Below are 24,778 nucleotides of genomic sequence, written 5' to 3'. Positions count from 1 at the left end.
CAGTCATACATTATTGATGTACTCACTCTCTATCGACTGGCTGCAGTTTCAAGCCCCGTGTCTCAGGTCCAGCCTCTCTATTAAACCAGTGCTCCTTTGTCTCTCTCTCTCTCTCTTGTTGTCTGTTTATCTCTCCCTGACCCTTTTACAGACGCGTGCATTTACTGTAAACTCTGGCCCCATTCTCTGAAAGTGTGTGCATTTTCTGGGACTTTTTTTTGTTAGCTAGATATTAAATATGATATGCAATATTTTGAGCCCAAATGAAAAGTCTGTTATTATTTGTTCATTTTTAACGTGTGTCTTTCTTTATTTTTGGGGGATACAAAAACTAATTGTGTGTTTGTTTGAGAGCCAAGAAAGCTAGTTTGGTGTCAATTGTGATGTTGCACATTGACAGGGATGGGCTAAAATACATTAAAATGCATTTTAAAATAAAATACCAAATAAATCAATTTTAGGTGTATCAAAATAATCTACAAAATACAGCAGCCACTACAAGAATCAAAATAAAATACTGTATTTTTGTATTTTAAAAATACTAAATACTTTTAAAAGGTGGCATGAAATGTTATCCCAAACATTCAAACAAAAAACCTATTGAATCAATTCCTTTACTATTTAACTGACTTATTTAAGTAAACAATGTTTGATAACAAACATTATTATAAAGTTGTGGCCTAATGCTTAGTGAGATGAACTTGTAACGCAAAGTTGTATCTCTTTGAGTTTAGTATAAATTTTGCACAAATTTCCTACAGAAAGTCCTATCAGTCCTTTCCTGTGGTTTAAATTATTTAACGCAGACAATGAGTCAGAACATAGTACTATGTTGATTATGTTTCCAGTCATTGTGTGGCCAGAAAAAAATCTTATAATCTCTGTTCAATGATTATTCAATATATTAACAATCTTAGATTTAAAAGGGTGATGGGCCTATATGAAGAGTTCATTTTATTTTATTTTTTGTTTACAGAATTTGCAATTAAACTATTCTATACTCATTGTAAAACATGAAAACTGAAATCTTCTAAAAACTCCACAACATAAAAATATGATATCTTAAAATTACAAAAATATCTGTTTTTGCAAATAAACTCATATTTATCCTGCTGCTGCCGTGTATTTTACAGTATTTTGATACAAAATATTTACCCATTTTCATAAACCACATTAAATACAAATTACAAAATACTATTTTTTAATTGAAATATGTATTTGAAATACATGTTACATAAATACTGCCAATCCCTGCACATTGACTTTTCACTGCATAAACAAAACATGTAAATAAATATGAATAAAATTATTAGTATTAAAATAAACATATGTTACTTTTAAATTGATCTCATTTGTTACATATAATTGTGCGCTTCTTTGAATGCAGTCAGAAAATACATTTTACAAATATTGGTATGCTATCGATATTTGCACTGTAAAACATTACATGATCAATTAGTCATGACAGCATATGGTTTTAGCTCATTGTAACATATTAAACTAAGTTAATCATGTTCTAACTTAATTTTATAAGTTACACAAGCTGTTTTAAGTCAGGTTAACTTAATATAAGTTCAATGGACTCATAAGGCTAATTTGATTCAGCTTAAAAATTTAAAGCAATCAGATTTCTTTCTTTCTTTCTTTCTTCTCCAGTAAAAGCCATTGTTATGTTGTTGTTTTTGACTACATTTACTTTCACTGCATGAACAAAATTGCTTAAAAATATTAAATAATATTTATTAAACTCTTTCCTTAAATCAATCAAGTTGTGACTTGTAAATAAATAAATAAATAAAGCTATGTTTTAGCCTCACAGCAAATTGTGAGTTGTTGAATTTCTGGTGTAAACCCCTGTAGTGTGATAGTGTTAAATGTGTTTTTATCGCTGATGTGGGTTAAATTAAATGCTTAAACACTCAGTTTAGTAAGGTAACAAGAAAGAGTTCATTGACATTTTATATTATTATTATTATTATTATTATTATTATTATTATTATTATTATTATTATTATTATTATTATTATTATTATTTCAGGGTGTTAAATCATTCAAATGTGCACTTTTCTTCGTTCACTTTTACTCATGTCAGTTTAAAGAATAAATAATTCATGCTAAATATGACCTGGCAGTGGTGATAGAATATTTAATCTACAGTTTTTGCACTCTTAGTTTACAATTTTTTACTCAGCTTAAGGGTATATATTGAACACTTTTTAAAGTGTAACTTATACACTGAGTTGGTGGGACTCTTACAGGATATATACACCAGAAGAGAGTGTAATTTAACACCTCTGGAGTTATGTACACTGGACAATTTGCCCAGCAGGTGTTAAAAATGTTTAGTGTAGTGTGCGTTTTTACACTCTTAGTGTAAAATATTTTACACTGAAGAGCTGCATATATTCAACAGTTTTGAAAGTGTCATCTAAGCATATAGTGTTCAGTTACATTTTCTATGTTAATTATATTTTTCTTATTTCATGTCTTAATTAATGTACATAAATAATAAATGAATAATTAAATAGCCCTAAATAATTATCTATTTAAAGGTATATCAGCAAAACAGAGAAATTAAGTTAACTTAATTTGTGTTGGGACAGCATAAAGGAATTGTGTGGAACCCAGCATTTCTGACAAAATGAGCATGAGCTCTGTGACGCAGCTCTACCATGAGGCCCGCTGTATGTATAGAAACACAGTCCCTTGTGGAAATGCATGCTCGCTGACTGTGATTTACCATGGTCGAGGCTTTCACAAGCTTTTTATAGCAGTCTTGCGTAGTCCCTCTGGTGCAGAAGCGGCAAGATGCTTCATTCGTGCTAAATCTACACGTTCAGGCCAAATCCGTTACACAAATAGCTCTGATGGCAGAGAAACAGTTTGCTGAGGAGGCTCAGAGCTCTGTTCAAACACAAAGGTTAAGAGCTCTCACATTTCATCTAAAACACAATCAGACAGGATGCTTTACTCAGAAAATAACCATCGATTTCTAGCTAACAACTTTCTAATGCTTTCTCAAATCTTTTGTGTTCCGGAAATAGCCTAGCGCTTTCTTTGATCTTTGTTTGCTAGCTGTGTTTGACTGCAGTGTATTATCTGCAGCTAACTGTGAGCTTGTCTCGTTTTGATTTATGTGTATTATTCTGTCGGACAGTAAAAAGTCCATATGACATTTGGGTTGTGACTGGAGAGGGATTTCAAAGGTCATCCCATGAGCACACATGCTGCGCTTTTGCCTTTAATATAGTTCCTAATCAGCCATGCTCTTCTGCTGTGTCTTGATTTATTTTAGAGGAAGGAAAAAAAAACATGCTTCTTATATTTTCTGATGCAGTACTTGAAGTCGTGGTGCTAGACTGTTGTGGCTGCTTGTTAGCGCACTGCTATGCTAATCTGAATGCTTTCTTAGCATGTGGTTATTATGCGTGATTGCTAGGTGGAGGAGCAGTACATCAGTGTGGTTCTGGATGCAAAATAATCCATTCTTTTATAGTATGAGGGAACCGTTAAGTTTGAAAAGAGATAAAAGGGCTAAAAAAGCTATAAAAGATAAAAGATAAAAGAGCTATGAAGCTGTTAATGGAGGATATTTGTTTTTTATTAATAAAGCAATCTGCATTTTTACACATTTTAACTTGTTTTAAAAAAAAATTATGTAGAATTCCTAATGAAAATCTACATCGTGACAAGAAGATGCTGCCATATGAACAAATTAGTGCACTTCCACTCCTGAAGTACTGCATATTATCAGTCTTTATATTTTGCTTTTCTGTTAGTGTTAGATGTTAAAATAATTTAAATTGAGTTGGTTGAAAAGAAAAGAAAATATGTGATGATTCAGATTGGTTGTGGTGTTAAAACTGTGTGAACTTGTGCCATGATATTTTATCCTACCTGTCAGATTATGCTACCAACACAGTATTCGAGTGAGAGTATTTGAGGTTGGAATTGGGGATTAGGTAGGTTAGGGTGATATTACAGCTTTAAATCACACTACTTCACATTAAAATTCACAATGGTAGTACATTTTCATGGGTACCTACTTTTTGAATGTGAGGTAAGACAATCTGACATGGTAGGACACATCGACAGAACATTTGAAGTTGCTGAGTCTTTCATTTCAGTATGTTGATCTGCTTCTGACTGAAACAGAATATTGAGTAGTAGGCAGCGTTTTCATTTCTTAAATCATTCCCTAGTAGCAAACTAATAGTAAGAAAGGCGTAGTTTGAAGACTTATCAAAACAAAAGGTACCACTTTATTCTGATGGTCCGTTTGAGTATTAGTAGACTGTCTTCTTAATATCTGTTGATACTGCTCCTTCAACAGACATTTAACTGACTATAAAAAAGTATGCAAGTACATGTCAACCGGCACTAACCCTAACCCTAACCACAACCTAACAGTCTACTTAATAAAGAGTGACCAAACAAACTTCTTTTTTGGTAATAATATTGTGGCTTACTTGTGGTCAGACTTTGAAGATTACCATACCAAACTTTTTTTTTGTGCTTGTGAATTAATTTCCACAAGTTAATTGTTCAACTAAAGAATATAAATGTGCGCTAACAAACAAAAAAAAATTGTACATTTAAATTTTACACGCATTTTAAATCAATCGCAATACAACTTTTTAACAGCTATGACCATGGTGTTTAATTCAAACCTGCTTAATATGTGCAACAGCACAAGTTGTAGCAAGTAGTTTAAAGCGATGACAAGTGCACATGTTGTTATTAAGGAAGCTCCATTCTAATTCAAAGCAGATGAATGCCGGCCCGCAGAAGCCAGATGTCTGGCCCGTGTTGTCATGCAGGCAGTACGACCTACGACTTCAAAATCATCATGGATTTAATAATAACTCATTAAAAACAGTGATGATAGTACTGAGGTGGTGATCACTGTACGGATGCAATTTGACAAGATTATATTAGAATTGTCAATAAAAAAGACATAACAGAAATAAAAACATGGAAAAAATTCCAAACTAAAAAAAGTTGTTTGTTTAAATAAAAGACAACTAAAGAATTATTAATTTTTATTGAATTGGGATTTAGTATTTGACAATTTTTATTTTATTTTGAAAAGATGTGCAGCGTTTGACACATTAAAAGGTCTTGTGTTCATTTCTAAATTGTCTCAACCCACATTATTATGGTGACATTTTTTTCTTATTGTGAGATCAGTATTGTAAATCGTATCAAAACACGAGTTGAGTGAATCATGAATAACAGCATACATATTCACAATATCATCAGGTTGCTTTTTTGTCAACTGTATAATATTTATCAGTCCCTCCACGTTTTCGCGGTTCAACGATCGCTGAATTTAACACAATGCAAATGTTGCAAAATTTTGTGGATTTCTCATGTATTTTGGACAGTCAGGGCACTGTTTAAATTCCCAACGCACCACAGAGTACAATCTAAATTAGATTTACATTCAAAAACATAGAATTCGCAAAAGGAATATGCTCACCCGGTGTGAAAAGTCTGAAGTACTTAATAAAGGCTTATTAAGTGATGTGTGATCTGCGTGAAGTGACAGTATCGAGAGTCTCATTCAAAGCCTGGGCATGTTAGCGTTTTAGGGGTAAAGACTAGTTAACGCTCAATGTTTCCCTTTATATAAATTACAAAAATCAATGTTTCTTAAGCTAAAAACTAAAAATTATTTAAGATGTGTACATTTGTGTACATTTTCACCTTAAAATAATAAGGTTTTTGCAGCAAATTTTGCAAAAACTCGCCACCTAATCAATCATTTTAATCAGATTTTTTTTTTTCATGAAATCCTGGAGTGACTGATTCTAATATAATATTATAGGGTGGACCTGCCAGTCCTATGCACGTTTCAGAATGTGCACTACAAGTGTTACTCTCTTTACATAGAGGAGGAGAACGCACATTCAGACTCAGATGTGAACGACAAAATAGTCATAAAGGTTTGTACACTAGAGAGTTGAATTCACAGTGCATTTTTCAAATATAGTGTGATATTTGGGACCCAACTATAAATAAATAAATATATTCTGTCCAGTTAGATTTTATAGTGATGCATATTGCACTATTAGTAGTCTATTCAAATCGCTAGAAATGAGCAGTGATAACAGGGTTGCTTGCATTCGCTGCTGTCTTTCTGTACGTTGAGAAACTTATCTAGTCTCTTTCTCTCTGTCTTATCCACTTCATCATGCCATCATTCTTCTACAGAACGCTGGAGTCTTGCTGAGAGGCTCCTCATGCAATCAGAAATGCTTTGATTGAGTTTTCAACCCACACACACACATATACACACACACACACTCATGCATTTGTTAGCATTAGCGCTTGAATAGGGCCAGAAGAGTTGTGCAAACAAAGCCGTTGTGTATCCTTGTGTAGTAACTGACACTTGGCATGTGTGAATGTTTTATCGTGCTCCAGTTTGAGTGGGTTTGCTTGAATATGTAATATGGCTTTCTGAGAGCAACCACCGTGGAGACAATCGTGTGATCTGTGTGTCGAAATCAAAAGGTCAAGGTTTGGCTGGTTAGCATGAGCCGGTTAGCCTGGCTGCTCGAAGCATCTTTCTTCATTGATTGGAGTGTGTTTATCAGTGAAGACGGGGGTGTGTAAATGACTGCGGTGTCCTGTATCTCTGCTGGGATTGAAGGGGTCAGATTAGCATCGTGTCGGAGAGTTTGTGCGGGCCACGCAGACTCCACAGAGACGCCGTATTGGATGGAATGGAGTCACTCGATTGTTGCCCTCAGTTTAGCCAAGCCTGAGTGTTTATTCTCAAGACTGATGTGTGTGCGTGTGTGTGTGTGTGTGTGACTTGAGTTTGTGTAAATGAGTGCATTTAAAAGACCCATGAAGCAATCAAAATGAGTGTTTATGGCTTTTCATTATGCTTAGTATTTTGCTAATTAATGAAATTCGTAATATAAATAAACAGAAAAAATAAGTTAAGGGCACTCAAAAAATGTGGAAAAAATATTAAAAATCATTTATTTACATGACTGTTCGTTAAAACTGCACCTAAGGCAAGGGTGTAGATTTGCTTTTGATATTGGTTCGGACCTAATTTAACACCCCATCCCCCCCAGAACTCACCTGATTCTTGCACAGTAAGTCTGACTGAAAAATTTCATCAAAGCATTACTTTAATTTGGAGGTGATTTAACTACTGTTGGGGACATTTTAATAAACTTTGGATATTGCGGATATAAACTTCGGATATAATCCGTCCTTGCTAATTCCACCCCCTTGCCTAAGGGTTTCGGCAAACACTTGCCTTCATCAGGGTAACAGGGAGGGAGAGAGTCTGTTACCTTGATGAAGGCAAGCGTTTGCCAAAATCATAGATGCAGTTTTAAGGAAATGTTTGCTGTTTATTCTCATGTATCCTTTACTCAAGGAGCATCGACATATTAATTAAGCTACTCCTGAGCACTTTTTGTTTAATTTTGGATTTGTATTATCAACTTTTTGCTTGTATTTTAAAAAGGCAACGATACTGTGGATTATGATTACAATTTAAAGAAACTCTCTTCTGCTTTGAATAATTGTATTATTTTAATTTGGTGCTTAATAAACATTTTTCAGTGATTAATCATTTTGTATAAATAGTGGTTCATGATTTTAGTATTTTTATTTTTAAGAACAAATAAACAGAAATGTTTTTACTTCTGATTTTTTACAACAAATAATTGTAAATGTTTGCCAAACATAAAAACCAAATGTATATTAAAATGATAAAATAAGCGTAAAAATAACATTTCCTATTGCTTGTTTTAAAACAAAATATGTCTGTACATCTATAGAAGAAAAATTCAGAGAGCATTTGTAATGTTTCATTTAAAAATTCTGATTAAATTTAGTCAATCAGAATCTTATACAGTACCAAAAAAAAACTTCTATATAACATTTTTATTCAACGTTTTACTCAAACAAATAACTATGAATAGGCTGCATGGTCGCTCAGTGATTAGCATTGTCGCCTCACAGCAAGAGGATCACTCGTTCGAGCCTCGGCTGGGTCAGTTGGCATTTCTGTATGGAGTTAGCATGTTCTCCCCGTGTTTGTTTAGGTTTTCTCCTGGTGCTCCGGTTTCCACCACGGTCCAAAGACTGCGGTACAGGTGAATTGATGAAACTAAATTTGCCGTAGTGTACACAGTAAAATGTAATAAATTAGGAAATTGAGGAAAAGTCAAATAAAGTAGAAGTAAAACAGTGTAATGTAAATCGGTTGCCTTAAAATTTTAAGTAAGCTGAACTAAAACATTTAAGTAAAGGCAAACACCAATACCCCACTTAAAATGAATACACTACTTCAACAAAACTTCAACAAAAAAGTTGAGATTACTTGTTTGAATAATGTAAGGTTAACAAACGTATTCATATTAATTTAACTGCACTTAATTTTTTTAGTGAGAACAGCTATTGCTTTTCACATTCTACTGTATGAGTGTGTGTGTGTGTGTGTGTGTGTGTGTGTGTGTGTGTGTGTGTGTGTGTGTGTGTGTGTGTGTGTGTGTGTGTGTGTGTGTGACTGAGTGTATGCAGTTTGGGTGTCTCCCAGTACTGGGTTGTGACTGGAAAGAGATGCGCTGCGTAAAACATACTACATAATAGTTGGCGGTTCATTCCTCTGTGGAGACCACTGAAATAGAAACTAACCAAAGTAAAATGAATGAAACATAACTACAAATCAAGTATGCATGTGTGTGCAGTTGTCAAGTACGCATATGTGCGAGTACACACAAATTTAGGCTGCTCTAATAATAAAGTGTAGAATATTGATGGCATGATTGATTAGTCTTTTCATGGCTCCGTCTTCAAATAATTCTAAAAGTGTTTTGGTTTGTTTCCTGTGTGTATTTAAAAGCATCTGCATGATTTATAATATATGTAGGAGGATAATGAATCACACATGTGTGTACTATACATACTGTACACACCCAAACATGCTGTCTTTCTCTGATTCTCTGTGAGCAGCGATGGATTTATTTGTCAGTGAGATTATTGCACTCTCTCTTTGTGTGTGTGCGCGTTTGTGTGTGTGTGTGTCAGAGGGGACGTGATCGATGGCTCTCATTGCTCAGTATCTGGCATTAAAAATTAATGTGTAAGTGTGTGTGTGTATGTGTGTGTATGTGTGTATGTGTGTGTGTGAGTGTGTGTAGGTGGCAGCATCTCCCTGAGGTACCAGCTGTTTACAGCTCACTCCAGGAGAGGGGTAGGGGGTCAATACCTGGACTGGTTGCTATGGCAACTGTGATGTGGATTTGGTGAACGTTTGGAGTGTGCATGAACATCTGGATCCAGTCTTTGTGCATGAGAGGCTTCTGGGTTTCTTTAGTTTCAGCTTATAGATCAAAAATCCCCTCGTTATGGACTATCAGTGCTATACGGCACACAAAAACAGCTTTTTCCCATGAAAAAGGCAAGACTTGTTCCATTAGCTGCTAGGTTCGAAGTATTTACAAGGTATTTCGATGAAGATTTGTTTGAGCCATTAGCTGTTTTTAATTTTTACATGTCAAAGATTTATTGTTAATATTTATTTATTTAATTTGTTTGTTTTTTTTCATTACTTTTTTCTTTCCTTCTTTCGTTGGTTGGTTGGTTGGTTGGTTTGTTGGTTCGTTGTTTGGTTGGTTGGTTGGTTCATTGTTTGTTTGGTTGGTTGGTTGGTTGGTTGGTTGGTTGGTTGGTTGGTTGGTTGGTTGGTTGGTTGGTTGGTTGGTTGGTTAGTTGGTTGGTTGGTTGTTTGGTTGGTTGGTTGATTGGTTGGTTGGTTGGTTGGTTGGTTTATTGGTTGGTTGGTTCATTGGTTGGTTGGTTGGTTTGTTGGTTGGTTGTTTGGTTGGTTGGTTGGTTCTTTGTTTGTTTGGTTGGTTGGTTCGTTAGTTGGTTGGTTGGTTGGTTGGTTCATTGGTTGGTTGGTTGGTTCATTGGTTGGTTTGTTGGTTGGTTCTTTGTTTGTTTGGTTGGTTGGTTCGTTAGTTGGTTGATTGGTTGGTTGGTTCATTGGTTGGTTCATTGGTTGGTTTGTTGGTTGGTTGTTTGGTTGGTTGGTTGGTTCTTTGTTTGTTTGGTTGGTTGGTTCGTTAGTTGGTTGGTTGGTTGGTTGGTTCATTGGTTGGTTCATTGGTTGGTTTGTTGGTTGGTTGATTAATTGGTTGGCTAATTGGCTCATAGGTTGGTTGGTAGGTTGGTTCATTGTTTGGCCAATTGGTTGGTTGGTTGGTTGGTTGGTTGGTTCATTGTTTGGTACGTTGCTTGGTTGATTCATTGGTCGGCTGATTGGTTCATTGGTTGGTTGGTTTATTGCTTCATTGGTTTTTCTGATCAGTTCATTGGTTGGTTGGTTAGTTGGTTGGTTGGTTGATTCATTGGTAGGCTGATCAGTTCATTGGTTGGTTGGTTCCTTGGTGTAAACTACAGAAGAATAATTACATTACATTGCATGCAAGTATTTTTAAATTATACATGCTTTTAAATGGTTAAACAACTAACAATCTAATTGTTTAGTGTATTTATTAATTCTAACCTTATTCAAACTCAGAATTCCAACCTTTGAAAATCCTGTATAAACCGAATTTGTAATTTCTTTAGTGGATAGTTTAGCCAAGGATGTAAATTTACTCATTATTTTGGGTAAAAAAAAATAAAATAAAAAAACAATGTGGATGACAGTGTCTACCTTTTCACAACATTCTTCAAAATATCTTCTTTTCAACAGAAGACAAAAACTAAAACTATTTGGAATAGGTGGAGAATGGGTAAAGGAAAACCAAAATTAAATTTTTAGCTAAATTTCATATGTATTCATATGGTACAGTTTATTGTAATATGTATCACATGAATACATTTAAAAGAAACTGACATTTTTACACATTCTTAAACTAGACATTTCTTAACTAAGCTTGTCTGGTCAAGGATTTATTTCTTGTCTACAGGACCAGAATTTAGTTATTCTTATTAATAAATCATGTAGTCTAATTCATGGTTCTTTTATTTCCTGTTTTTTTTTTTTTTTAAATGAGACCAGCTTTAAAATGTGTTTGTTTTGAGGGCTACAGAACAGTTAATATACTAATTAATTGGTGAATAAGATATTATATGAATAGTTATCTTTTCAGAAGCGTCCCAACAACACTACTCCATATAATGATATTTTAGTCAAAGTTGCAGTGCAATACAAAATTTCATTAGATAGTCCATTAAATGATCTAACATTGTGCCAAAAAAAAAATAATAATAATAATCTCACTTAGCATAATGTTCAGACCATGTTTTCCCATCCGTCAGCAGTTCCTGGCCAGAGCTGTAATGTTGACCAGACTGGATGCTGATATTCAAGTCTGGCTACACAAGAACAGGATTTCCTTTACCCTCAGTTTAACCTCGTACACAGTTCGGTCTCTTTCAATCCCCTTGGATTTTTCTCTCTAAATCCCTCTCTCCACATGTTTCTACCCTTAATCTTTTACCTCAGAGCCCACACTACATCTTTCTTTAACCCGTATGCTTTTGTTTTTCTCTCTGACGACTTTCCATTCAAGAAGAGAGCTATTGTGAGCATCCAATGTATCTCCAAACTCAGGTCTAAGATCAGTCTTTCACTTGTAATTATAACGTCTTGGGTCTGGATTACAGTAGCAGGGGTTATAAGCTTGACTTGAGGAGCGTCGTTTCTGAATTTGACTTGAATTCAATGCCAACTTTTCTTCTGAATGTCCTGTCTCCAGGCGATTCTTGGCCAGCTTCAGAGCGAGTGGAAAATATCGAACTGAAGCCAGATAGAGATTAGCAGATAGCATCCTGGAAGCATTTTAAGCTGTGGAAGAATTACTGAGCTCAAGAGGAAATTAGGAGTTGGCGCAAATGTTGTCCTACCATGAGTTTGGGCCGAACCCAGAATTCCTGGCTAATCTAACTACAGTTGTCTTTTAAGCCAACTGGCTCTTATTAATACTTGAGGTTCGCAAGTGCAAGTGGAGATTAATGGCGTTAGTGGTGCAATTAAATATTTTTAGTTTTAATTATTTTTATTTTATTTTTTATTGTTGTAGTCTGTGAATGGAAAGAATTCCATTTTCTTATTTTTACACATGTATACATGAAAAAACCCTCAAAAACAGACAATGAAATCATGCATGCATGCCATTTTATACAAAATATATATTTATTAATTAATTAATTAATTAATGTTTTTTTTTTTTTTGTGGTAACTAACTAATCATAGGTGTTCATGTAACACTCGACACTGGACAACAGAGTTAAGGATCCACATGTAGTTTATTAGTAGGAGTAGTCAGGCAGGCAACGGTCAAACAGGTAGCAAACAGGAGCATAAAGATAATCCAAGATCAGAGTCAAAAACAGGTGAATGGTCAGTACTGGTGGCAAAGAATCAGTAATGGGAAAACAAGACAAGGATCAAAACACAGAAAGACTAGACAGAATAACCGCTTTGTAATGCTACAGGTTACCAGTGAACAAGACTCTGCCAAGTGTGTTAGATGTGAGGTGTATAAATAATCCAAGTAATGAGCCAATCATAAGCTTCAGCTGTGTGTGTGTGTGTCAGTGTCTGAATGATTGCCATCTGTGGCAGGAGTGATGAGTGCAAAGACTTCTGGGAGTTGTAGGCCATATCAGTGCCATATGTGCAGTTCTCCAGTGATCAGTATTAGATTATTATTCATTTTTAACAATGTAAAAACAAGTAAAAAGTAAAATGTTATACAAAGTTTAACCAAATTTTTTTGTTAAGTTTCTCTGATGTAAGTTAAAATAACTAGAAAAATACATGACAAACTTGAAATTGAAAGCAGCATATAAATGTACGGCGACACTGTGGCGTGGTGGGTGGTGCTGTCGCCTCGCAGCAGCGGGGTCGCTGGTTCGGGCCTTGGCTGGGTCGGTTGGCGTTTCCGTGTGGAGTTTGCATGTTCTTCCTGCATACTTGTGGGTTTCCTCCGGGTGTTCTGGTTTCCCCCACAGTCCAAAAACATGACTTGTGCTACAGGTGAATTGGGTAGGCTAAATTGTCCGTAGTGTATGAGTGTGAATGAGTGTGTATGGTTGTTTCCCAGAGATGGGTTGCGGCTGGAAGGGCATCAGCTGTGTATAAATGTGCTGGTTAAGTTGGCGGTTCATTCCGCTGTGGCGACCCCAGATGAATAAAGGGACTAAGCCGACAAGAAAATTAATGAATCAATCAATATATATGTACTATTCTTAACATAAAAAAATCTAAATAATAATAATAATGTCACTTTTACAACTATTTTAAAACAGTCAATGCACTTTCACAATTGTTGCATGTGTATAAACCCATTAAACTTTTCCCTGGCTGTGTTTGTCATGTAACTGCATGTGTAAGCTTTGCTATTTCTTTCATATACCAATAATTTAAGGCAACCTCAGCGACCAGTAGGCATATGTTTCCATGTTCCAGCTCTTCTGCAAAGATTTACATTGAGGCATTTTGCCCACAGGCCACTTACTGTAGGTTGCAATTTAAAGCAAACACCCAGAAACTACAGCATAAATTAAACACAACCACATGTTAGTTGTCAGCAGTTGTTTTTAGTTAGATGTAAACATAAAGAAAAAGCTAATCGTTTTTTTAAATGATCTTTGAATGAGGCCGCTCATATCTGGCTGCTAACAGGAAATTTCAGAAAAGAAAAAAATAGATTATTAATATTATTGAATGTAATCACATATTGAACATGGCTGCCTTTTATCACACTGGTGTTGCCACAGCTTGCATCATATCTAAAAGCTGGTAAAATCACTGTAACTTATGATCCTGCTTATTGCCTTATTGTAAATGAATCAAAGTAAAAAAAGGGCCAAATGAAAGGCAGGTTTGTGCGTTGAGCGGTTCAACCGGAGCTGCTCTCAGTTGGAGAACAGGCCTCATTGTGCTTCCCGCTGGGCTGAATGACTGAAGCATGTGCTGGTCAACAGCTGCTGCAACCCCCATAACACCTTTATCCAGCTCACTTTCTCTGTCTTAGTCTCTGTGTCTCCATCTTCTCATTTGACATCGTCCTGCTGTAGTGTGCAGGCGTGGAGGAGCACGTGCGGCAGCTGTGTTACCCAGCAGTGCACCTGTCCTGTCCCTGATCCGCTCCACTCGAGCAGTCTCACACCACTGCACAATGGAGCTAGTACTATAACTCATGCTATAGGCGTACAGGGTGAGCTCACACTCAGAATGACATTATAGAAAATGTCTCCTGTTTGTTTGTTGTTATTATTTTTGAAGAAATTTGGCAGGGTATTTTTTATATTAAGTGGACTTAACTAATATGTACTTACACTAAAATTAGTATTTTGTTACAATGTACTTATTGTGTAAATACATGTTTTTACATTGTACTTATGTTTTAAATATCTGCATGTAACTACATCTGTACACTGTAAAAACATTTAATGTCAAAAAGTGACAAGACAACACATTTTTATGTTGTTTCAACTTATTTTAAGGTTAATCAGGTTTCAACTAAATGTTTTAAGTTGTATACATTTTAACTTAATATTTTTGTCAGTTTAATCTGAGATGACTAGAAAAGTTAATTTGATCCAACTAAAAACTGTAAGGCAGCAATATGTTTTTAATTTAAATTAATTTTTGAAAAATACATGTATAATTACAGTATACACTGTTGACCAACTTATATCTTAACCTTTTGGTTAACTTGCCCACACCACCAAACCTTTCCCTAATCTTTTTTTTTTTTTTTTTTGTATTGTGTTTTTGACAAAAGGTACAGTACAATAAAGGTATTTAATGAAAAAGGTATTTTCGTTTTTTTTTTTTTTTTTTTTAACCATACATAAATTTGAAACAGAGACAATTAACATAATACATTTTTTTTATGAAAAGGAAATGCATTAAATAAAAAAAATATATATTAATAATAATAAGAAATAATAATAAAAATGAAAATAAAATTAAAATAAATGTACAAAAAAATTAAATAAATTAACAAAATAAATAAATAAATAATTAAATAAATGAAATTAAAAAATAAAAATTAAATTAAATTAAAAAAAGGGTGGGTGGGGGGTGAGGTTGGGAATTTATGGTTGGAGGAGTACATTAGTCTCAATATGAATTATTAGAGGGTCCTATGTTTTGAAAAATGTTTTAGTTGATCCTCTGAGAAAATATTTAATTTTTTCTGTTTTCAAAAAAAGCATTACATCAATAAGCCAAAGTGACAGTTTAGGTGGCATTGGTGATTTCCACTCCATAAGAATTCTTCTTCTAGCTATTAATGTTACAAAGGCAAAGGCATTTTTTATTTCTTTGGCTACATGGATGTCCTCATTTGCAGGACTCCAAAAATAGCCATAACATTTCCCTAATCTTACCCTTATGCCACCTTAATAGTACCAGAAGTGTTCTTCAATACATTATTAATACATTAAGGAAGATTATATGTATATTTTGTTGTAATATAAATATATATATATATATATATATATATATATATATATATATATATATATATATATATATATATATATATATATATATATAGCAATTAGTCTATAAAATAAGGTTAAAATTGATATATATTTGTGTTATTATGCTTTTTTTCTTTTTTAGGTGCGGCTTTTTAACATTCTGTCAAGGGTCTACAGATGAAAATTCTTGTCTAATTCTGGCACATTTACAGTAATGTTTATTATTGTGCTGCATTGCCCCTGTAAACAAATAAACTAAACTTGAAACTATACTAGAGTAGTTTTACTTAGTTTAACTTAAGTTGAATAACTACAACTAAAATAATGAATGAAATGATATTGTATCCGGGTGCTCGGGTTTCTCTCACAGTCCAAAGATATGTGGTATAGGTAAATTGAGTAAGCTAAATTGGCCGTGGTGTATGTGTGTGAAGACAAGAGTATATGGGTGTATCCCAGTGTTGTGTTGAGTCTGAAAGGGCATCCACTGTGTGAAACATTCTGCTGTGACGACCCCTGATTAACAAAGCGACTAAGGTAAAAATAAAATGAATGAAAACATGATATTGTAACTGAAGGGACGCTGACAACAGGGTTGAGGATCCATGTGCAGGGGTAAACAGATACTTACAGATAATCCAGAATTGAGGTCGGTACAGGCAGCAGGATTGATAAACAATAAATCAAAGCCAGGGTCAAAACACAGCTGGACAAGGCATGGGAAATGCATCGTAATGCCAATATTAACAGCTAACAAGACTCAGCAAATCTGTGTGTTTGTGTGCTTTATATATGGTCCATGTAATCAGTCCTTTAGCAGCTCCCAGTTGTGTGAGTGTAATCAAAGAAGAACTAGAACAGGTGTTAGTGTGTGGTGCATGACAGGATTTGCAGTTCTTTTGGTGGCAGATTTGTAGTTCTCCAGCGATCTGTATGGACTAGATCGCTGGTGATAGTGACAGATAAAAACTCAGAAATAAAACGTAATAATATAAAATAATATAAAAATCATATGAAATAAAATTTATTTGTTGACAGTAAATTATAAAATATTAATTTAGTTTAACCTGAAATAAAATTTACTACAATAAAATTGTCAAAGTGTGTACAGACATTAAAATAATTAAAACCTCATCAAAAATTAAGTCATTTGTCTTAAAAATAATTTAATAAAACGACTTCGCAAAAAATTTTACCCTTTAATTCTGACAAATTCCCACAAATGTGAGTTTCTTTTAAAATTTCTTTTAATCCAATATCTATTTTAGTTTGAATATACTATTATTATGTGTACAACAGATTCAGTTAACTGCTTAAAAACAGGTGTATTCTCATATTTTAATGATGAAACTGCAGCGATGCTAAAACAAGTTTAACAATACCAAACTGTAGATTTGCATTCAAAGTAGAAACCTCAGCCATATCTAGGGGCCAGAATATTATAGAGACTTGGCAGTGAGGTCTTTAAATACTTAAAAATGCCCTAAATGCCCTAGCAACCCCTCAGAACACCTTAGCAACCGCATAGTAATGCCCTGGCAGCTATTCACTTTGTACAGGCCTGCATTCTCCCCATAAAATATCAAAGTTTTTCTCTCTCCAGAAAAGGCATTTGGTGACCGTTGGCGTTGAGGCGGCATCATCTGGTATCTGTGAGTCTAATATTGTTGGATTGTTGGTCTGGCTCTAAGTCGGTGTTGTGTAACATTGAGACTTATTGCCCATGTTGAAGCAGCGTTGTATGGCCTCTGCTGTCTTTGTGAGCGAAGCCCCTGGTGGGCTTGTTTGTCATCAGGCTGGGCGGCAGCGCTGATGTGCTGGACTCATTACTTTTGACCACCTGTTTGTCCTGGGGCAACAAGCGAGCGAAAGAAAAAAGAACGAGAAACAAGGGAGGGAGGAGCTGGGTGAAAATGAAAAAGGGACCAGGACGGAGCCTTGTGGGACACCTCTCAGTTTTTGCCATGGAGTCACACCATATGTAGAAACACAACTGTGCGGATAACGGTTTGAATGTGCGTCTTTGTTCAGGGCCGTGTGTTGCTGAGACAGGTGGATGGACGCCCCCATCAGACCTCGCCGCTTACACACTAATGACATTTAACACGGCCATACAGCACACACACACATACACAACGGGATCCCAGCATGTTTCTCCACCCCTCTCACTAAACACATACTGTGTGCCCACTCATCCATCTTAAAACTGTCTCCCACTTCATTCTGCCCTTTGACCCCGTCACCAGTGTCAGAATAAAGAAAACACAATGGCGGTAATCGTCAAAAAGCTCGATGCTGCGCCCAAGTTATGAACAGTCCCTGGCAGAGTCTTAATTGTCATTTATGGCCATATTATGTTCGTGTCTGACTTCTAATACTAAACCTGACTTTTATTTATTTATTTATTTATTTTTATTTTTATTTTTTTTTGCATAATAATTTTGATGAAAAGCTTTTTGACTCAACAGAAAGTTTGGCCAACAAAAATTTCATTTATTAATTTTCCTTTGGCTTAGTCCCTTATTTATCAGGGGTTGCCACAGCAGAATGACCTTCTCTGGCATATGTTTTATGCAGCGAATGCCCTTTCAGCCTCAATTCAGTATTGGGAAACACCCATACACACTGATTTACACACACTCATACACTATGGCAAATTTAGTTTTATTTAATTCACCTATTGCCCTTGTCTTTGGACGCTGGTGCTGCCCCCTCAACAAAATTTTCTTTAAGCAAATTTAATCACATGGCTTCAGATTTGGCCAATGTTTATGTGCACATACAAGTAGATTTTTTTAGTGTATTTATGAATAATAATAATAAAAATAATAATAATAAAAATCACATTTGGTCAATGTTTATTGGTTTATGTGGACATACATTACTATTATTATTATTATTATTATTATTATTATTATTATTATTATTATTATTATTATTATTATTAATCCTCATAAATACATTAAAAGCTAGAAAATTGAGACCCCGCTCAAAAAACAAAAACTCTTTAAAGGGCACCTATTTTACCCCCTTTTTCAAACGTAAAACAAGTCTTTGGTGTCTCCAGAATTTGTCTGTAAAGATTTTTACTGTCTTTATTAAAAACATGCACTGTTTTAAAAAGTTCTAAACTTATAAAATTCTTAACTAATTTTTGAGCTGCAGCTGATCACAGAGTGTCGGAACAGATCTTTTCCCATTTTTTTTGCAAGTCCTGCCTTGTTGATATGATTATACTCATTACTATTCTGTAAAACTAATTTGGTGGGTGCGGAAACCACACTATGTCATGTTGAGATGAGCCTCAAAATTGCAGGGATTTCAATCCTTTTATAAGGTCACTTAATTTAAAAAAGAGATGTGTTGCTTTTATATCATTTCAATATGTCAGTGGACACACTATACCTACACACAGTTCTGTCCAAAAGTTAATTTTGCTTTATGGGTGCCCTTTAAAACACATTACCTCTTCAAATCCACCTAAAGCATCACATTGGCTTCAAGATCTGATGTTTAATCTGCAGTACACTTGAAAAAATTCTATATTCAATTAGAGGTTCTATCTAATTCTCATATGTTTGACAACCCAAACATATTATTCTATTATCCTATTTCTCTACTATAAATGTACTTCATAGGGAATAATGTGACTTATCTTGTATGTAACTGTAATTTCCCCTTTTCTCTTTTCTCTCTGTCCAGACCTTCATGCTTAGTTTATGCTAGCCTACCGTTGTGAAATAGCACAACACTATCTCTTATTGTATCACCCATTGTTGTTGTCTATTTATTTATTTATTTATTTATTTATTTATTTATTTATTTATTTATTTGATAGTATTTTATTTTATACAATTTAGCTATTTGCTTCTATTATTATTTTATTTATTGTGTCTTTACTATTTTATTATCATTACTGTTAATATATTAGGCAGTGTAATTAGGGTTTGTTGAAGTGGGTTTATATATATATAAATAAATATATATATATATATATATATATATATATATATATATATATATATATATATATATATATATATATATATATATATATATATATATATATATATATATATATATATAAATAATGGCATCTGTTCTTGGCATAAAAATAAACACAATAATAAATAAAAAATTAAAATAAAATAAATTAAATTTTAAACAAAAAATAATAATAAATAGACAAAAAACACATTAGCAATGGTAAAATACTAATTGTTATTAAGTTATATGTATTTAAAGTATATATTTAGTTTGTTCTAGTTATCCATCTACAGCACACCTGACCACATATAAGCATTCATTCATTCATTCAGATATTATTGCTTGGCAAAACTTCGGAAAACGAGTGTTGTCAGTCCCAGAATCCTCAATGACTTCACACTCTCCTGGTTTGCCTGTGTGTGTTTGTTAATAGGATGCAGGTGCACCCTAAACAAATCCCCTCAGTGACGAGAGAGCACATCACAAGCTCCACGCTGGCACTGAAAACACACAAACAGATAAAAGAGATATTACAAACACAGGCGCAAATCACAGAGCTGTGGCCCGGTCATCAGCCGAGCTATCCCAGCATGCCAAGTGGGCAGCAGAAGGCTGTGCGAGTGGAGTGGAGAGGGGCATTGTGGGTCAGTGGGCAGAGCCAGGCTGGAGTCTGTTGCAGTGGGCATGTGTGTGTCTGTGTGTATTTGTGTTTGTCTGCTTAGCATTCATCTCTGAGGTATAGCAGTGTTTGATTATTGAGGTGTGTGTGTGTGTCCGTGTGTCTGTGACATATGGTCAGACTGTTTGCCAGAGACACACTGCTTGCTTGTTAAGTTTTGAGGAGTGACATGTATGCTTTTTATTATGTTACTGAGTCAAGTCTCACTCTGGAGACAGACTTAACACAATCATCTTTAGTATTTATCTTTGTAAATATTAATTTTCAATACGTTAATAGATGTTACAGGTACGGCTGCTACTACCACCACTACTACTAATAATAATAATAATAAAAATAATAATAAAATAATACTAAATAAATAAATTCAAACATAAATAAATAATAATACAGTAATCATATTTTATTATGTAATGTAATATGATTAAATAGCGAATGAATAATGTTTAGTTATTATTAGGGATGCTCCAATCATTTGGCCGGAGCTCGGTATCGGCCGATAATCACATTTAATGACTCAATCGGTACTAGCTGATCTGGCCGACCTCATGAACCAAACGCAAGTGTCTGTGTTAGTTTTGTGTTTGATTCAAACAAGTTGTTTCCAAATTGCATTGTCAGTCATTTTTCTTACCATTTAATTTTTTTGTCTGTGCTATATATTATGCTCTGTTAAGCTGCTTCTGACCATGACATGTTCACATCTGAATTGTTATAAGAGAGGTGTTTAAGGTATTATATGCAACCTTCTTTATTTATTCTTTTAGGTAAACAGAGATCTACACTTAAATATCATACTTAGGGGAAAATGTGCTTCATGCATTATAAAGCTTGATGCATTAGAATCAGTACTCGGTATCGGCCGATCACCATGACAAGGAATCGGTACTCGGTATCAGCTGCAAAAATCCTGATCGGAGCATCCCTACTTATTATAATATGATTCAATATATTTTTATAATATAAATGTATAATATAATTTTAATAAAAGATAATAATATTATTTTATTTTTTATTGTTGTTGTTGTTGTTGTTATCATTATTATTTATTTACATGTTTTGAAGCATCAGAATCGGTACTCGGTATCGGTTGATCACCATGACAAGGAATCGGTATATCAGTTGCAAAAATCCTGATTTGAGCATCCCTAATTATTGTATATAATATTTAATATATTTTTTTATAATATAAATGTATAATATACATTGAACATAAGGTAATTAAATTATTTATTTATTATTAATTAATTTAATTATTTTAGTTTTTATTATTATTGTTTATTTATTTACATGTTTTATTTTTTGATGAGCTAGTATTTAGTATGTATGTATATACATGCACTTTTATATATACAACATATATGTATGTATGTATGTATGTATGTATGTGTATATATATATATATATATATATATATATATATATATATATATATATATATATATATATATATATATATATACACACACTCACGTTTATGTAGGTGTGCTTGTGTGTGTGTGTGTGTGTGTGTGTGTGTGTGTATTCATACCTATCTGGACAGGTGCAGTGGGGCGACACAAAAGAGCCCTGTGTCAATGCTGTTCCTCGGAGTGGCCGTAGCACAGCTGCTTGTGTCCTGTTTCCTCTCTTCTGTTTCTGTTACACACGCACACACATATGCACAGTATACATTTTACCAATGAATACGCTATTATTTGTCACACAGCTCTCTGGAATACTTGATTCTGATTGGTCAATCACAACATTTTATGGTATGGTATTGCCACATATCAACCACTGAAACTAATAACAATCATCTTGACCGTCAGTAAATACATTCATTCATTCATATTATTTTCAGCTTAGTCCCTATATTAATCAGGGGTTGCCACAGCGGAATGCACCGCCAACTTATCCAGCATATGTTTTATGCAGCGAATGCCTTTCCAGTCACAACCTCACTGGGAAACATCCATACACACTCATTGATATACATACACTATGACCAATTTAGCTTACCCAATTCACCTACATCACATGTCTTTGGACTGTTGGGAAAATCGGAGAACCCAGAGGAAACCCAGGCAAACACGGGAAGAACATGCAAACTCCACACAGAAATGCCAACTGACCTAGCCAGGACTCGAACCAGCGACCTTCTTGCTGTGAAGCAATCGTGCTACTCACTGCGCCACCCACTGTTTTTGACTGTTTAGCAACATCTTGCCACTGAATAATAAACAAGTTAGTGTATGCTGTATTCATCTCTTTGGATCTGTCAGCTTCATGTTTAATTAAAGAGTTAGTAAATTATTTTCAGACCAATGTTTCGGGAAGAAAATACTATGGTTATATCGAAGCCTTAAAGAGATAGTTCACCCACAAATTACCATTTTCTCATAATTTACTCACATTCAAGTGTACTAAAGTGTTATGAATGTATTTCTCCTGTTGAATACAAACCAGTATATCCTAAAGTATTTTGGAAAGAAGCAGCCATCGACATCCATAGTAGAAACAAATACTTTGAAAGTAAATCTGTTTTCCAACATTTTTCAAAATATCTTCTTTTGTGTTTAACAGAAACACTAACAGGTTAAGAACAAATGGTGGAAGTGTGAATATTGACAATATTTTGGATGTTTTTGTTTCTGCACAACTTACTACCTCGCTTGCTGAATTCAAATCAAGGCTAAAAATGCATATTTTCAATTGTGCTTTCAATGTAAATAATGTGTGAAGCTATTTGCTTTTATTTATTTATATTGCTTTTTATTGTCTTCCCTCTGTTTTTGTTTTCATTTACATCCCTGTGTACAGAATTGTGGCCAACTGAGATTGAACTTAAATGTGCTCGAGAAATATGGTTGAACTATTCCTTTAAGTGTGTGACATCACATGAATGAATAAAAAACTCTTGAGAAAATACAGCGCTCTTTTTAAACTGTAATGATGGTTTCTTCCAGATTATTTAACTTAAAAAGATAAATGAGTAACTGTCATATGTTACTTCAAATATTAGTACTTAATTAAGTGAAAATTCTTAAGTCTATTGTTGTTTGTCTCTTCAGGTGACCCGGGTGCCGATCGAGTCCTGTGAGCAGTATAGCACATGCGGAGAGTGTCTGAGTTCAGGAGATCCACACTGCGGCTGGTGTGTCCTGCATAACATGTAAGTTCACTTTTCATATGCACATGTGCAGTTAGAAATGAATAGCCATGCTTTTTATCTGCTTAAAACCTACAATCTCCAAAAAAAGCCCGATGGAATTACCTTAAAAGTCTAGCAATGACTACTAGAGAAGGAGTTGCTCAGATGGCACAGAGGTTGTTTGCCCTCTAGTGGTGGAGTAGCGCAACTGCAACATCTCACAATGCTGAATCTTCAGATGCTTGCATGCTTTTAAATGCCGAATTTAATGCTGCTAGAACAACGCACAGCTGACAGCAGCGAGCTCGTCTTCTTTTAGTGCTTTTGTTGTCTTGTCTGCTGTGTCCAGACTCGGTAGGGGTGTGTAAACCCTCGGCTGTCATCATTACAGTAATGGCGGGCGTACTTTCCTTGGAAAAGTGCACTTAAAGTAATTTACATGACTCCCGACAGGACAGGAACAAATAATTGGCGAAGCGAGCGGTATTTGAGCGTCTCCATTCAGCATGGGGCTGTGTTTTATTTTTCGTCTCGGCGTGTGCTGTGAGCTCGGCAGGATTACATTCCTCCATCAGTCCTCTGGGGCTTTCTGCTGTATTAAAGCTCGTGTAATACAGACGCCATTCCCATTTCAAACATTACAGTACTTTTTGTGCAGACAAGCTTGTGTGTTTATTAATTCACTAGCAAAAGCTGCTGAAAGTATAGTCCTACTGCAGTTTTATGTACCTTTTTTATCATTTTTATTTTCTTCTAATATGTTAAAATACCAAAATATTAGATTTAAATTGTATTTTATATGTAAATTTATATTTTATTATTATTATTGTTGTTGTTGTTGTTGTTAATATTTAAATATTACTAGCATTGTATAATTATTGAATAATCATTATACTTATTTGAAATAAATTAATATTAAATAACATTTTAGTAGTTTAAGTATAGTGCTACTGCAGTTTTATATATCTAATTATGTATATCTAATTGTATATGTAATTTTCCTTCTAAAATGTTAAAATACCAAAATACTAGATTTAAATTGTATTTAGTAGGTAAATTTATATTTTTAAATTATTAAACATTATGTATTTATTATTATTATTATTATTATTATTATTATTATTATTATTATTATTTAAATGTTAGAAGCATGTGGTATAGGCTAAATTATATGCAACTAAAAGCTGAGTACAAATAATTTAATATTTATTGGTTTAAATATTAAACATAATTGTATAATTATTGAATAATTATTATAATTATTAATATAAAAATAAATATTAAATAACATTTTTGTAGTTCAAGTATAGTGCTACTGCAGTTTTTTATGTACCTTTTATATAATTTCTTCCTTCTAAAATGTTGAAATACCAAAATAATAGATTTAAATTGTATTTAATAAGCACATTTATATTTTTGAATTATGCATGTATTATTATTTTCCAATTGTTATTAATATTATTAAAATATTACTAGCATGTGGTGTACAC

General features: G+C 34.0%; 1 protein-coding gene across 21 annotated transcripts in view; it reads left to right on the top strand.

Annotated features, from left to right (window-relative positions):
- plxna2 (plexin A2) overlaps positions 1–24,778 on the top strand; it is a 775,091-nt gene that overhangs the window by 581,075 nt on the left and 169,238 nt on the right. For all 21 annotated transcript variants that reach the window (XM_087307494.1, XM_087307492.1, XM_087307488.1 and 18 more), the window contains one exon: positions 23,209–23,309. In XM_087307494.1, the coding sequence (XP_087163620.1) occupies positions 23,209–23,309 (101 nt within the window). The remainder of the gene's footprint in view (positions 1–23,208; positions 23,310–24,778) is intronic.

Source organism: Danio rerio, chromosome 23, assembly GCF_052040795.2.
Source record: "Danio rerio strain M-AB ecotype USA chromosome 23, GRCz13ab, whole genome shotgun sequence".
NCBI lineage: Eukaryota > Metazoa > Chordata > Actinopteri > Cypriniformes > Danionidae > Danio > Danio rerio.
The sequence above is the reverse complement of the archived record's forward strand: the minus strand, read 5'-3'. Positions and strand labels throughout refer to the sequence as shown.